General features: G+C 39.4%; 1 protein-coding gene across 1 annotated transcript in view; it reads left to right on the top strand.

The window, feature by feature from the left end:
• The window catches only part of HMCN1 (hemicentin 1), a 1,257,483-nt gene that overhangs the window by 754,176 nt on the left and 489,340 nt on the right, over positions 1–13,967 (top strand). Inside the window, exons 52-53 of the mRNA XM_078642741.1 lie at positions 1,937–2,082; positions 2,291–2,441. Of these exons, the coding sequence (XP_078498867.1) occupies positions 1,937–2,082; positions 2,291–2,441 (297 nt within the window). The remainder of the gene's footprint in view (positions 1–1,936; positions 2,083–2,290; positions 2,442–13,967) is intronic.

The following is a 13,967-nucleotide window of genomic DNA, read 5'->3' as shown; positions in this document are numbered from 1 at the left end:
GCAGGAATCTATATTTGTGTTGTGCTCCCTTACCCTTCGAAATTAATGATTTTATTTTGTGTGCTTTTTTCCCATCTTTTTCCCATCTTTTCAAAATATGTACAATTGTATCGGCCAAATTCACATAGATTTTGTCGTGACTAATTCTTGCAGTACTCCTAAATTACTTCTGAATTTCAGTAGTACGCCAGGATTAATTCAGGAGCACAGAAGTATATCACAATCACACATAGCAAGATCTTTTTGAATAGACTTTGGGTCCGATTCACAAAGATTTTGTTATGAGTAGATGTGACTTATTCTTGCAGTACTCTGCCTTACTTCTGAATTCCAAGAGGAAGCCAGAGTACAATAGAAGTACTAGAAGAGTATGTCACATTTAAATCTTTGTAAATCGGACCCCCAGTGTTATATTCCACTCATTATCTAGCCCATTCATGCCATTCTGGACTTTCACCAACCCATTCATGTGCATCGAGATTGGTTTGTATGCAGTTCTGTGATGTAAGGTGAAGAAATGCAAAAACAATAGTTGATGGACAGAATGCAGAACAATGTCATACATTCACCCCAGTACAGAGATCTGGGCATAAATCCATCGTTTTTTTGCTCACCACCCCTTTGGTATCGTTTTGTTCGCCCTAAGTTGGCAGGGTATGCCCAGACGTGGGTCCCTTGCTCACTTTGCCACTGGATTCAAGATAGCCTGTCTGATGAGGGTTATGAACCCGAAACCGGTCCCAGGATGCTTGTTTCCGGTCCAGGGAAGACATGGCTTGGCAGTTCGGGCTGGACTGTTCCCATGAGGCACAGGGTCAGACTGATTTGCATATGGCCATGTCTGAACTGGGGTGGTGGAGTGAGCTAAAGAATGATGACGGATTAAACCCAGATCAGTTGACTACGGGTGAGTGTTTGATTTGCTCAAACGCTCCGTCCATCATCCCCTTTGATATCGCTTTGTAAGGTAAAGAAAGGCAGGTGGGGTGGTAGTTGGTTAAGGTATCTGCCCCTAGTTGTTGGTATTCGATTACAGAGATTTTCATTTCCAGTGTCACATTGTCCTTGTTCATCATGTGTTCTTTGACTCATTCAGTTTGATATCATCCTACGTACAACCATTTAACTTAAAACATATGGCCCAATTTAGAGTGTAAATGTGACAGAAAACCATGTCTGCCCAGCCTCATTCTGCCAACCTCATTTAGATAAGGCTAGTCGTTAAGTATTCTGTCGACAGAGCCTCCATTGACTCAGTTGACAGAAAACATACTCTAATGGCACATTGTAGTAGGGGGTGTTGGAGAAGGACACTACATCACACGTCTTATTTAGGGTGGAAATTGTAAAATATATGTATTCAGTCTATCACAGGAGAACTGGGTGTTGAGGTACAGGAAAAAAATTATGAGAAACTCCACCCACCCTGGGAAAAAACTCCCAAGGTGTGAGTGTCATCAGTTTTTTGTTTTTCAGAAACAAACTCTGCTTTGGAAATTGGTTTCTGAAAAAAACAAAAAAAAAATTAAAAACTGTGCTGAACAACCATCACTACTGAAGCCAGCCTTCTACCAAACGTTTTGCATATTGAAAGTAGCCATTGGCCCATTGGTCATTTGTTAATCTGGCAGACGGTAGCCCATCAGCATGACAGCGGTAATGTCCTTCGTCATCCTGACAGACGGAGCCGTAAAATTCTGAATCAGCCCTACAAAATTTTAATATTTGTTAAATTTATGGAACCTATATTAAGTTGGTTGGTTAAAATTTAACCTCAAGCATAAGTTATACATTATTTGTAATGCAAGTAATTCATTGTGGAGTGCACCGAGCAGATCAAGACTCATTGCTGTAGCTTAAGGCTTCTGACAATTGTACTACGCTATCTGAAACATTAACTTGAACTAAATCAAATGTTGATTTTTCATATTTGCAGTCCCTCCCACCATTAACAAAGGGGATCATGCAGCCATTGGCCTCTTCCCCAGAGAGGTGAAGATTAAAGTGAACAATACTCTTATCCTGGAATGTGAAGCACAGGCAATCCCTATGGCCACTATCAGCTGGTACAAAGATGGGCAGGTGAGTTATGTACCTATAGCTTGTTGTGGTGGGCTAAACAGTTGAGACTACATTCCAAAAGCTATACGTGAGTGGGAAATGTCACCGCTTTGTACTCCAAAGCCAGATAAGTAAGCTAGACAGGAACATTGTTGAAGTTGAAATGAATTGCAGGTGAGGATTTTTGTTAGATTGATTGTGATATTTTAATTTTATATTAAATTGGCAGCCTCTCCAGCCAGATGGACACGTGACAATAGCAGTTAGTGGGCGAACGCTACTGATCAAAGAAGCCCAAGTGTCGGACACCGGCCGATACACATGCGTGGCATCAAACATTGCAGGAGAAGATGAACTAGATTTTGATGTTAATATTCAAGGTAAGAAATGATATGGGGCTCCCTTTCATTACATCATTATGGTAGAGATGTCTGTATATGATATGTGCCTTGAATGGAGGGTAAGAAAAACACTGGATAAATTATTTATCAATATCAGCAGGAAAGAAGCTTGCAAGATAAAAAAGAATGGGTAGAAAATGAAAATAGAGGCAGGGCAAGATACATGTGAAAATCAGCACACTGTTAATTTGGGAAAAACATGATCTATAAGGCATCAATTGAATATGGTGACAACTTAACCTTCTTAGGAGGTCTAAACAGCATTAGACAGGACTATGGTTATTACATGTATTTGAGAGATAAGTCTCATTGGCTGACAATGTCAAAGTGACCCTGTTTTCTGACCAAAACTTAAGTTTAATTTAATTTTGTTTACAATTGATTAATTAAAATCATTGCATGCACTTGTTACACTACATACTTTTTTTGCAATGTGAAATAAGGACATAATCATAAAAACAAAGACATGCATTTCATTAAATTATGTCCACCAGTTGGCAGAAGGTGGAATATGCCTTTAAAATCAGAAATTTCACAAGCCAAGTGTTAAAAATAGGGTCTGTACTGTCAAGTTAGGCCATGATCAATTGCCTACATGACCGGATGATTGAAAGGTTGCCGGAGTAATTGTCTCCTTTTCTGCAGGAGAACTGGACAGATACATACCAAATTAATCATGTCCTCTTTTACCCTGCCACATAATCTGCAGTTTCTAATCTCACAGTTCTTTGCCCCCACTGGGATATAATTAGTGATGTCAAACAGCCAAATCTATATAGAATACATTTTTGCTTAAAAAAAAACTTTAGTTCCCAGTTCCTAGATACAGTTGACTTCGTAAGACGGTGTAATTATTTAGAAAGGTCAAAGCATAGAAGCTTTTAGCTAGAGTTGCTTTTTCATTAAGTCAAGACAGTTTCTTATTAATAGCATTCATAGTTTTTTTTAAAGGGATTGAAAGTAACTGGTGCATTGCAGAGAACGTTTAATTGGGGATTGTTCAGAGAATTTTCAAGATAAACTCTTGCAGGGGAAATCTCAGTGGCATTGTTTATTTCTGCCCATAGCAGTAGGTTCAAAGATTCCTCTGTTTGGCTCTAAGCTTGTGACAGCATTTTAGGAAGGCCCTGGTCTTGCTAAGGTCTGCTTTGTAATTCCAAATTCCAGTCAGTCTTAAATGGGTAAAGCCTGTTTCAGCAAGCCAATCAGCTGTTTTTTATGTTTTAGAAATCATATTATCCAGCATGATAGAGTCCATGTCATGCAAAGCCTCATCACTGCAAGTAAGTGTCCATAATAGCTTGGCTGCAGTGATTTTCAATATGCACAGGCTTTGAGAAGTAGTTTATGTGGAAGGAAGCTTCCTCTGAAGTCGAATGTCACCCCCCAAGTATTTATGCTCCTGGCTCTCCTGATTTGTTAGCCATATAGGTGCCACGTTTACTCTTTCCTAATTATTTTGTCTATCACCATAACTTTTGTTGTTCAAAGTAATTTCAAGGTTGATAATATTCCTCTAAGCTGTTCAGTAATCTCTGCAGGCCCAATTTGGTCTTGCTTCCAAGAACCACATCATCCTCATATAGCAGGTTTGATATTAAACATGCGCCTAACTTTGGGGAATGTGGGGATCCGCTGGTACGTTTGCTAAATAGAGGTTGAACAGTTGAAGCGCTGAAATGCAAACTTGCTTGGGACTCAAGGAGGTGTGGATTTTCCAGGAGACACTGGAACCTTCTCTAATCTTCACTCCTATCTAAGTATTGGTTGATAGCCCTGACCAGTGGTACTGGAACTCCCCAGTGCGCCAACTTTTCCCACATTTTGTTCCTGGGAACATGATTAAACACAGATTTGAAGTCCAGAAAGCAAATATGTAACGATGAATGGGACTCCAGTGTCTTGTTGAGGATTAATGATAGGAACTAAAGGTTGGCTGATGGTACAGTTACTCGACAAAATACGGTTTGGTGAATAGGGATAATTAAATTTGTCTTTCCCTTCGCACAGTTAGCTAGATCTTGCAGAAGAAGCGCGCTAAAATATTTTGCTTAATTGTTGAGGAGTACTATTAGGCGATAGTTTTCAGGTAGAGATTTGTCACTGCCCTTATAAATGAGATGAATGATTGATCCTCCCCAGTTGTCTGGTATCGCCTCACTGTGGAGAATATGATCGAATAGCAAGGTCAGTTTGTTTGTCCAGGACTCACGATTAAGCTCAAATAGAGCTTGAGGGTTGCTGATAGAGCCAGATGCACCTGCAGAACGCTCTTTAAGGATTAGTTAATTAACTTGATCTGAGATGTTTTTTATTGCTTCTTCAAGGCTGTTCAAATGTATCGCTTTTGTTGGACTGTCTGAAGGATGAAACCGTGAGTTAACATCCATTTTGTATTGTGGAACTTTGCCATTTTCTGTCAATTTTGAAATTTCATCCTCCTTCCCAGTGGCTAACTCATTATGTAAACATCTTTCCCATGTTATTTCAGCGATGTTCAAGTGAGTTGCTGTGTGATGACCTCTCTCAATTCCATAACAAATTCTCCAGAATGCTTTGGAATTTCTGTCTTTATTTGCATGAAAAATGTTTGTTCAAATGTGTTCTTCCTGATCCTTTTTCTCTTTCCAGAACACTTTTTTGTATGTAGCTCTGCAATCCTTAGGTTATTAATTTATTTGGTATTTATAAGTATGGATTGTTTTCAGCTTCCTTACTTCCTGGTTATTCTTAGCCATTCTGAGTGTCTTTGATAGTCTTTTCCGAGAATGTTTCTGTTGGCACATTCTTTGAGTTCTCTTTAAGTTGGAATTAGGATAATTTGCCAACAGATTTATGGTAAATTGCTACCAGGCTAGAGAAGGATTGTGCTGGATATTTTGCTAGGATTCTGTGGGGCAGATTTACAAGAAAGTGATGCATTTGTAGAGATGCGTCACTTTCCCTGCGCTACCATGCAAAATCCTTGCGTCACCATGGATGAGCCGTATTTATAATACGGCGCACCATGGGGCAAGGATTGACAGATGCATCAAAAATTCTGACGCATCTGTTGATGGAAAAGTCATGCACTGCTTGAGTCGTGTTGCAAGCATGACACAACTCCAGCAATGCATGGTGCGGCCTATTACCAATGCACTGCGTCACTCCTCACGCCTGCTTCAAGTAGGCGTAAGGTTTTGATGCAGTGGCGTCCTAAAAGTCACGCAGTGAAATCTTGTAGATTTCACTGCATCACTTTTACGAAGCTTTCCTGCGTGGGAACGCCTACCCAGATAAGCAATCTCTGTAATAAAGCATTCACTTGCGTTAGCTTGAAGCTTTTATAGAAAAGGGTCATGGGGAGGAGGGATATTCCAAAGCAGATCTGGAGCTGGAAATATATCATCAATCAGTGAACTACAAAAGAAGTTAAAGCCATGTAACAGTTGACTCAGGCAATAATTGAAGCTTGGAAAAATGCTTACTAAAAAGGAAGAGATGTTCAAATGTATTTACAAACGGCATGTGCCTCCATACTGGTGTACTGTCTGGTGGGCATCGGCTGAATAATGTGAAGTATGTACAATAAATGTTTTCAATTTGATTTGTCCTGCTCTGCTCTCCTCCATTGACACAATAGTCAATCCTCCAGGTTCGATATTAACGCCAAAAGAATGGTGAGTTATAGTTAGTGTTGTCTGGTTAACAAGCTGAAAAGAGTGTGTACAGAGGTGTGCAACTTCTAATAATTTGAAGGCGGTGGATACTTTGTTAATGAAAGTTATAAGTATAAATTTAGAGTGTGTGAAGTTTAAATGTGGTTAGTGTAGAGATAAAAAGTTTTCCCAACTAGAACTAAGATGTAACCTTTGTTTTTTTCTAGTTGAATTTCACAGTTTTCTTTAAATTTTTAATAGAGTGTGTTTTAAATTGTAGAGTCCAGTGTTGTTGAGTGGAGTGTCATTATGTAGAGAGTCATACAGTATAGTGGAGGAAAAAAATCTATTGTCGTAGAGTGGAGTATTGTAGAGTGGATTAAAGTGGTGTAGATTAGAATGGAGTGGCATATCGTACAGTGTAAAGTGTTAAATAGTGTAGTAGGATATAGCGGAGTCATTTATTGTAGACTGGAGCGGTAATTTGTACAATGGATTGGTGTGCCGTGTGGTAGTGTGTTTTAGAGTTGTATAGGGTGAAGTAGAGTGTCATAGAGTGGAGTATATTTTAGTGTGATAGAGCACAGTGGAGGAGAGTGTTGTGGATTGCCATGCCATATAGTGGAGTGGCATATCGTAGAGAGAAGTGAAGTGGCTTGTCATCGAGTGACATACAGTTTAGTACAGTGGCATAGAGTGTATGGGCATAGAGTAAACTAGAGTGTTATAGAGTGGCATCAAGTGTAGTACACTGTGTTGTAGACTATAGTAGTGTGTAGTGCAGTAGAGTGGAGTGGCATAGCATACAATGGCATAGAGGGGATTACATTGGAGCATTGGAGTAGAGTGGAGTAAAGTGGGGTGCATTTGCATACCAATAGTTGTGAAAAATGTTGTATAGTGGAATAGAGTATTGTAGAGCGGCATAGAGCAGAGTAGAGTGTTGTAAAGTGCCATACAGTATAGTGCAGTGGTGTACAGTGGAGTATAGTGGTAAAGACTGAAGTGTCAGCGAGTGGAGTGTTATAGAGTGGAGTTGCATAGAGTACAGTTGTGTGTCAAACATTGGAGCTGCGCAGAGGAGATTGTTGTACAGTAGATGGCGTGAAGTAAAGGCTCGAACAGTGGACTGGAGTTGAGTGGAGTGGTGTAACGTAGTGTGTAGTTAAGGGCATTTGGACAAAATATTACGTTTTAAATATTGATATTCGCAGAATCGGCCTGTTTGCAAATGCAAAAAAGGCTTTTGCCATGTATCAGACCCTATTTTGCGATTCGGTAGTCTGTTACCGAATCGCAAAATGAGTTTGCGATTTGGTATTTGGAAGGGGCGTATTTAGGATGACACTATCAAATACCGAATCGTTGCGGTTGTATGAATGTTTTGTGACCGTGAATGCGGTTGCAAAACATTTGCATTTTACCACCAACTTCGACTTGGTGGTAACCAATTTGCAAACGGGAAGAAAGGACCCCTCCCCTTTGGGAATGGTAGCGAAAACGTTTTTTAAGAGCAGGCCGTGGTCCCACTGACCACTGCCTGCTCTTAAAACATGAAAAGAAAACTTTTCATTTTTTGTCTTTTAAATGAAACCCATTTTCCTTTAAGGTAAACGGGATGCATTTAAAAAAAAATGATTGCTTTATTGAAAAACAATCATGCACATGGTGGTCTGCTGACCCTAGCAGGCCGCCATCCCCATGATTTTAGGGATTCCTACGGGGTCGCAAATTGTAACCTACCTCCTTAATATTAATGAGGTAGGTTCATTTGCAACCCCCTAGGAATCACTAAACGAAACTCTTGGAGTTTCATACATTAGGAATAGCGATTACCTAATTGCAATTTGCTGAAAATCGCTATTAGGTCATTGCTATTCCTAATGTTGATACATGTGGCCCATTTTCTTTGATTGCTAATAGTAATTTACAGTACCGTAGAAAGGTGTGCAGTTTGTAGGGAACAGGGTGGGAAGTTAATTAAGCATGCTTAATTAACAATTAATTATTCATTTAATAATTAATTACTTGAATATTAATTAAGTATATTGTGTAGTTTTTATATTTTTTGTTATATAGTAGGTGCAGGTTGATTACTAAATATGTCACTTATTTTATATTTGTTTATTTTAGTTATTTTTTAAGTGGAAGATGCTAGGTTTGTGGGAGTATAGCGTGTGAACTTAATTAAATAATAAATTAATAACATCTTTGAAATAAATATTAATTTTTTTAATAAAAATTTAAATTGTTAAAATGTTTTAAATTTTTTCGATATCATTTTCCTAATAAGAGTTTTATATTTCTGGTGAACTAATAGGGCTATTAAAATATGTTCTGTGTTTGAAGTGAAGTACTTTCCCTTTGGTTGCACAGACTAGAGTGGGAATAGTGGATTTAACCCCTCAAAGTCAAATGCTTTCCCTATGGTTGCATAGACTGGAGTAACAATAGCAAACTTAACTGTTCAAATTCTAACGCTTTCCCTACTGTTGCATGGACTGGAGTGGGAATAGTACATTTAATCCCTCCAACGTCCAAAGCTTTCCCTACTGTTGCACAGACTGGACTGGGAATAGGAAATTTTACTTCTCCAAATTCCAATGCTTTTCCTACTGTTACACAGACTGGAGTGGGAATAATAAAATGAATACCATCTTATTCTAATGCCTTCTCTACTGTGGTATAGACTGAAGTGGAAACAGTAAATGTAATCCCTCCAAAGTCCAACACTTTCTCTACCGTTGGCAGAGTGGAGTGGAAATAGTAAATATTATCCCTCTGGAGTCCAACAATTTCTGTACAGTTGTACAGGCTGGAGTGGGCATAGTAAATGCAACCCCTCCGAATTACAAATCTTTCCCTACTGTTGCATGGACTGAAGTGGGAATGGGAAACGTAACCCATCTGAAGTCCAATGCTTTCTTACTGTAGAGCAGACTGGAGTTTAAATAGTAACTTGAACTCCTCCTAAGTCCAATGTGTTTAATACTGTTGCTCAGACTGAAGTGGGAATAGTGATTTAAAAAAAAATTAAATACTTAGTTTTAATTTTGTTTGAATAAATACATATATATTTATATATACAGGGCCCGATTCACAGAACTAACTTAAGACAAAATCCTAAACTTACTACCATTTTGGTATTCACAGATGGCACTTACTCATTTTGGTATTCACAGAAGGCACTTACTCATTTCGGTATTGACAGAAGTTAGGAGTCAGTACCCGTGTATTCATGGAGTGACCCAGACACTAACACATGCACTGCTACAATCCCCTGTGCACTACCCATGCAGACTTCTAACCACCTACATGGTACTGATTCACTCCTCCAATTACCCAGGTTGTACCTATGCACTCCAGAAATCCCTCTGTCATTACCCATGAACTCCTGCAATCACCCATCCAGCATCATGTACTTATCCAATCACTCCGCCAAAACCCAAGCAGTTATAAAATCACCATACACTGTCCTTGCAGCACTCTAATCATCCAGTCACTACCCATGCACTCATGCAATGTCCCAGGCCCTAACTCATGGCGAATACAGAGGAGGTCATGCTCATTACAGGGGTACCCCAACGCATAGTGTTCCCTAGTGTATGTAGATGTTTTCACTGTATTCTAAGTGTCTTTTAGCATAGCACTTGCTCTGGTCCTGGTTAGTCAGAGTCAGTTACCACCAGTACCTGTTGCTAAAAGGTTGGGGGCACAGGAGAACTTTCTGCTCCTCTGTTGGTTCTTTCTGCACATCTCTTGCTTTATCCTGCACTTTCCTTCATCTTTCTGGACTTCTGTTGCCTCTTTCTGCATTTGTCTTGCTTCTTCCTGCACTTGTCTTCCTCTTTCTTCACATGTCCTAACTTTGTAGGCATAGTTAGAAATTAGCATTTAAACAAAAGATTGAAATTCACTAAAAAAAAGCACAGGTTTCAGGCAGGTTATAGTTAGAAATTAGCATTAAAAAACCCATTGAAATTCCCCGAAAAAACCCATAGGTTTCAGGGACGTTATAGTTAGTTGGACATTTCACTTGTACAAAACCATATAAATTCCCCCGTTATAGTTAGTTCAGCTAAGACTAGGTGTATGAATTTAAGAGTGCATGTGGAATCAGTTGTTTGGGTGAGTGAGTGTGTTTATGGGTGTGTTGCTGAGCGAATATATGTCTCAGTGGTACATCTCCAACGAAGTACAAAAATAAAAGGCACTGTATGTGAGAGTTGGTGTATAACTATACGTAAGAGTCAGTGATTGTGAGAGTGACTGTATTGATGAGTGTATACTTGTAATAATGATTTTATAACACAGTAAGTATGAGTTACTATGTGTATGAAAAAATGAGGTGTTGTGTGTATAACTGTGTAGGTGAGTAAATGTAAGTGTGATTGATTCTTTGCATGAGTGAGTAGGATGACTGCATAACCAACTCAGATGAGTGCTGATGTGTCAATCTCTATATAGGTGTATCAGTGCATTTGATAGTGTTCTATTGATCAGTGACTGCATTTATGAGTCAATCTTTGGGTGAATGGGTAGTTGTGTGTGTAGACCTAGGAACCAGTGAGTGGGTATGTAGTAACTGTTATTTGTGTGTCCATGGTTTCAAAAATGATGTCATCAGTGATGTCATTTGAGATGTCATCAGTGATGTCACTGACCATGTCATGAATGATGTAATATGTGACATAATCAGCAGTGCATTGCGGGCGCGCAAGTTATAGTTAGCAGAACTAACTATAATGGAGGAATTTCTAACGCTTTGTACGAGTGAAATGTCCAGCTAACTATAACATCCCTAAAACCTATGTTTTTTCAGTGAATATATATATATATATATATATATATATATATAGATATATATATATATATATATATATATGTGTGTATTTTTATATGAGTATATATATATATACTTATGTATATTTAAATGTGATTTACAATTATTTAACTTACATCATACTAATGTTATATGTTAAAATATTTAGGGTGTACTATTTTATACTATATATATTTATATATATAATGAAAATCGATATTTTTGTGAAAAAAGTCTCTATATTTTATACTTACCGTTTTAAATGTAGAGAAATTATATTTTTGTAATCGATATTTTCGACACAATATTTCTGTATTACGATATTGTTGTGATCGATATTCTGTCAGTGATCCCAGCAAAGTATGATAGAGTGAAGTGGCATGTCATAGAACAGAGTGGAGTTTAGTGGCGTAACGTAGGTAGTAAAGTTTTAAATTGGAGTGGGGTCTTGTACAGTAGATTGGAGTGCTGTGTCATATACTGGAGAAATGTATCATATATAAAGTGTTGCACAATTGAGTGTACGGGAATAGAGTGAACTATAGACTTGGACAGAGGATTGTACAGGGGTAGAGTGGCATAGAGTGCTGTAGGGTGCCATAAAGTGTAATAGACTTTTATAGAATGGAGTCATATAGAGTGGAGGAGAGTGTCATCCAGTGGAGCAGCGTAGAGTGGAGTGTCATTCACTAAAGAGAGGTAGGGTGGATTGCCATGCAGTGGAGTAGCATACAGTTGAACAGCGTACAGTGGAATTCCTTACAGTAGAGTGTAGAAGAGTGGAGTGGCATAGTGCAGAATAGCAGAGCGTGGAGTGATGAACACTGGTGTGGCGCATGTATTGGAGAAGGGTATACTGGATGAGCGTAGAATAGAGTGGTGTATATTGAAGTGGCATAATGTAGAATTGAGGAAACTGTTATAACAAACATTTGCAATGCAATCTGTCTCGCCTTTGGGACCTTATATGTACTTAGCTATGCAGCGCATTAGCCTGGGTGCTGAAACATCTTCTGTTCTTTAACATCGAGGGAAACTAAGTACTAAACTGTGTGACATGCCAGGTATGGGAACACTTGGAGAGAAATATTGCATTCCAGCGGGAAATGGTATAGTCCAAAGCTCTGTTTTTAATATAAAATTAGGGCCTTTGGTGTCCATATCACTGAAAATACAAAATTTGAAAAAAATATTATTGTCTACGGGTTCTCATGGAAAACAATTTCTATGGACTGGAATCTAAAGAATGCTAAAGTCATGCTGTTATTTTACTGACCTCTGCTGGTCGTTTTCTATTAAGAAAGTTAAATAGAGGTAGTTTCCAGAAAAATAAAAAAATAAAGTCCCTCAGCAGAAAGCAATTCTGGTATTTTACTGACCTCTACTGGTCGTTTTCTATCAAGACAGTTAAATAGAGGCAGTTGAACAGAAAAAGTCCCTAAGCAGAAGCAAACAAGTCTTAGAGCTGATCTCCAGAGCCCACAGAGTACATACACATATAAGTATATACTAACGTACATAGAGGAGGTCTTGAATGCTCGACCGAAAAAGGAGTGGTATTTCATACAGTAGGGCGGAGTTCTGTGTCATATAGTTTTGGAAACTGTTGTAGAGTGGAACAGAGTGTTGTACAATAGAGTGTTCGTGCATTGAGATGAGTACAAACTTGGACAGTGGAGTGTGCAGGGAAGGAGTGGAATAGAGTCTAGTAGAGTGGCATAGAGTGAAGTAGAGGTTTGTAGAATGGAGTTATATAGCCTGGAGAGTGGAATAGTGTACAGTGGAGTTGCATACAGTGGAATAGCGTAAACTGGAGTGTCGTGGAGCGGCATTCAGGGGAATAGTGTAGAGTGGAGTGCCTCTAGAATGGAATAATGCGGGGGGAGTAGTGTGCAATGGAATGGAGTACAATACAGTAGCATAGATTGTTGTGGTGTGCAGTGGAGTAGCATAGAGTGGAGTGGTGTAAAGTGGAGTGGCTTAGAGTGTGATAGAGTATAGTGTAGTACCGAACAGTGAAGTGGCGTCCAGTGAAGTGGTGTAGACTGGAATGGCGCATGTGGGGTTGATTGTAACATCATAGTGGAATGGTGAACGGTGGAGTGATGTCCAATGGAATTGCGTAGAATGGAGTGGCATACACTGGAGTGAGGTAGAGTGGAGTACCATAAGCAGTATAGAGTGTAGTAGTGTACAGTGGAGTGGCATATTCTAGAGTGGTGAACAGTGGAGTGGAGTAGAGTGGAATATCATACAGTGAAGTGGCATGGAGTGGAATGGTGTAAGGTGGAATTGCATATAGTGGTGTGGTATACAGTGGAGTGGCATACAATGGAGTGGCAAACACTGAAGTGGCACAGAGTGGAGTTTTGTACAGTGTAATAACATAGAGTGGACTGGAATAGAGTGGAGTTGTATAATAGCATAGAGTTAAGAAGCATAGGTTGGAGTGTTGTACAGGCGAGTGGCGTAGAGTGTAATAGCCATATAGCAGAGTGGCGTACAGTGGAGTGGTGTGGACTGGAGTGGCATACAGCGGAGTAGGTGTAGAGTGCAATAGCATACAGTGGAGTGGCGTACAGTGGAGTGGTGTCCAGTGGAATAGCATAGAATGAAGTGGTGTAGAATGGAGTGCCATGCACTGGGGCACAGTTGAGTAAAGTTGGGTGCAGTGGCATACAAAGAGCTGCTAACAGTGTCATATAATGGACTAGAGCAGCATAGAGTGGAGAAGAGTGCTGTTCAGTGGCATACTGTATAGTACAGTGCTGTAAAGTGGAGTGTAGGGGTAATGATTGGAGTAATCTGTTGGAGAGTGCTGCACAGTGTAGTAGAGGGTTGTTTAGTGGAGTGGCATGGAGAATAGTAATGTGTCAAACAGTGGAGTTGCGTAGAGTGGATTGTTGTACAGTAGCGTAGAGTGAGGTAATTTCTCATACAGTGGAGTAGAGTTGAGTGGTTGGCGTAACATAGTGTGGAGTAAAGTATAATACAATGTATTGGCATCTCGTAGAGTGGCATGGAGTGGAGTGGTATAGCGCAGGT

This window comes from Lissotriton helveticus, chromosome 1_1 (genome assembly GCF_964261635.1).
Source record: "Lissotriton helveticus chromosome 1_1, aLisHel1.1, whole genome shotgun sequence".
Taxonomy (NCBI): domain Eukaryota; kingdom Metazoa; phylum Chordata; class Amphibia; order Caudata; family Salamandridae; genus Lissotriton; species Lissotriton helveticus.
Note: the sequence above shows the minus strand (reverse complement) of the source record. Positions and strands in the feature narration are given on the sequence as shown.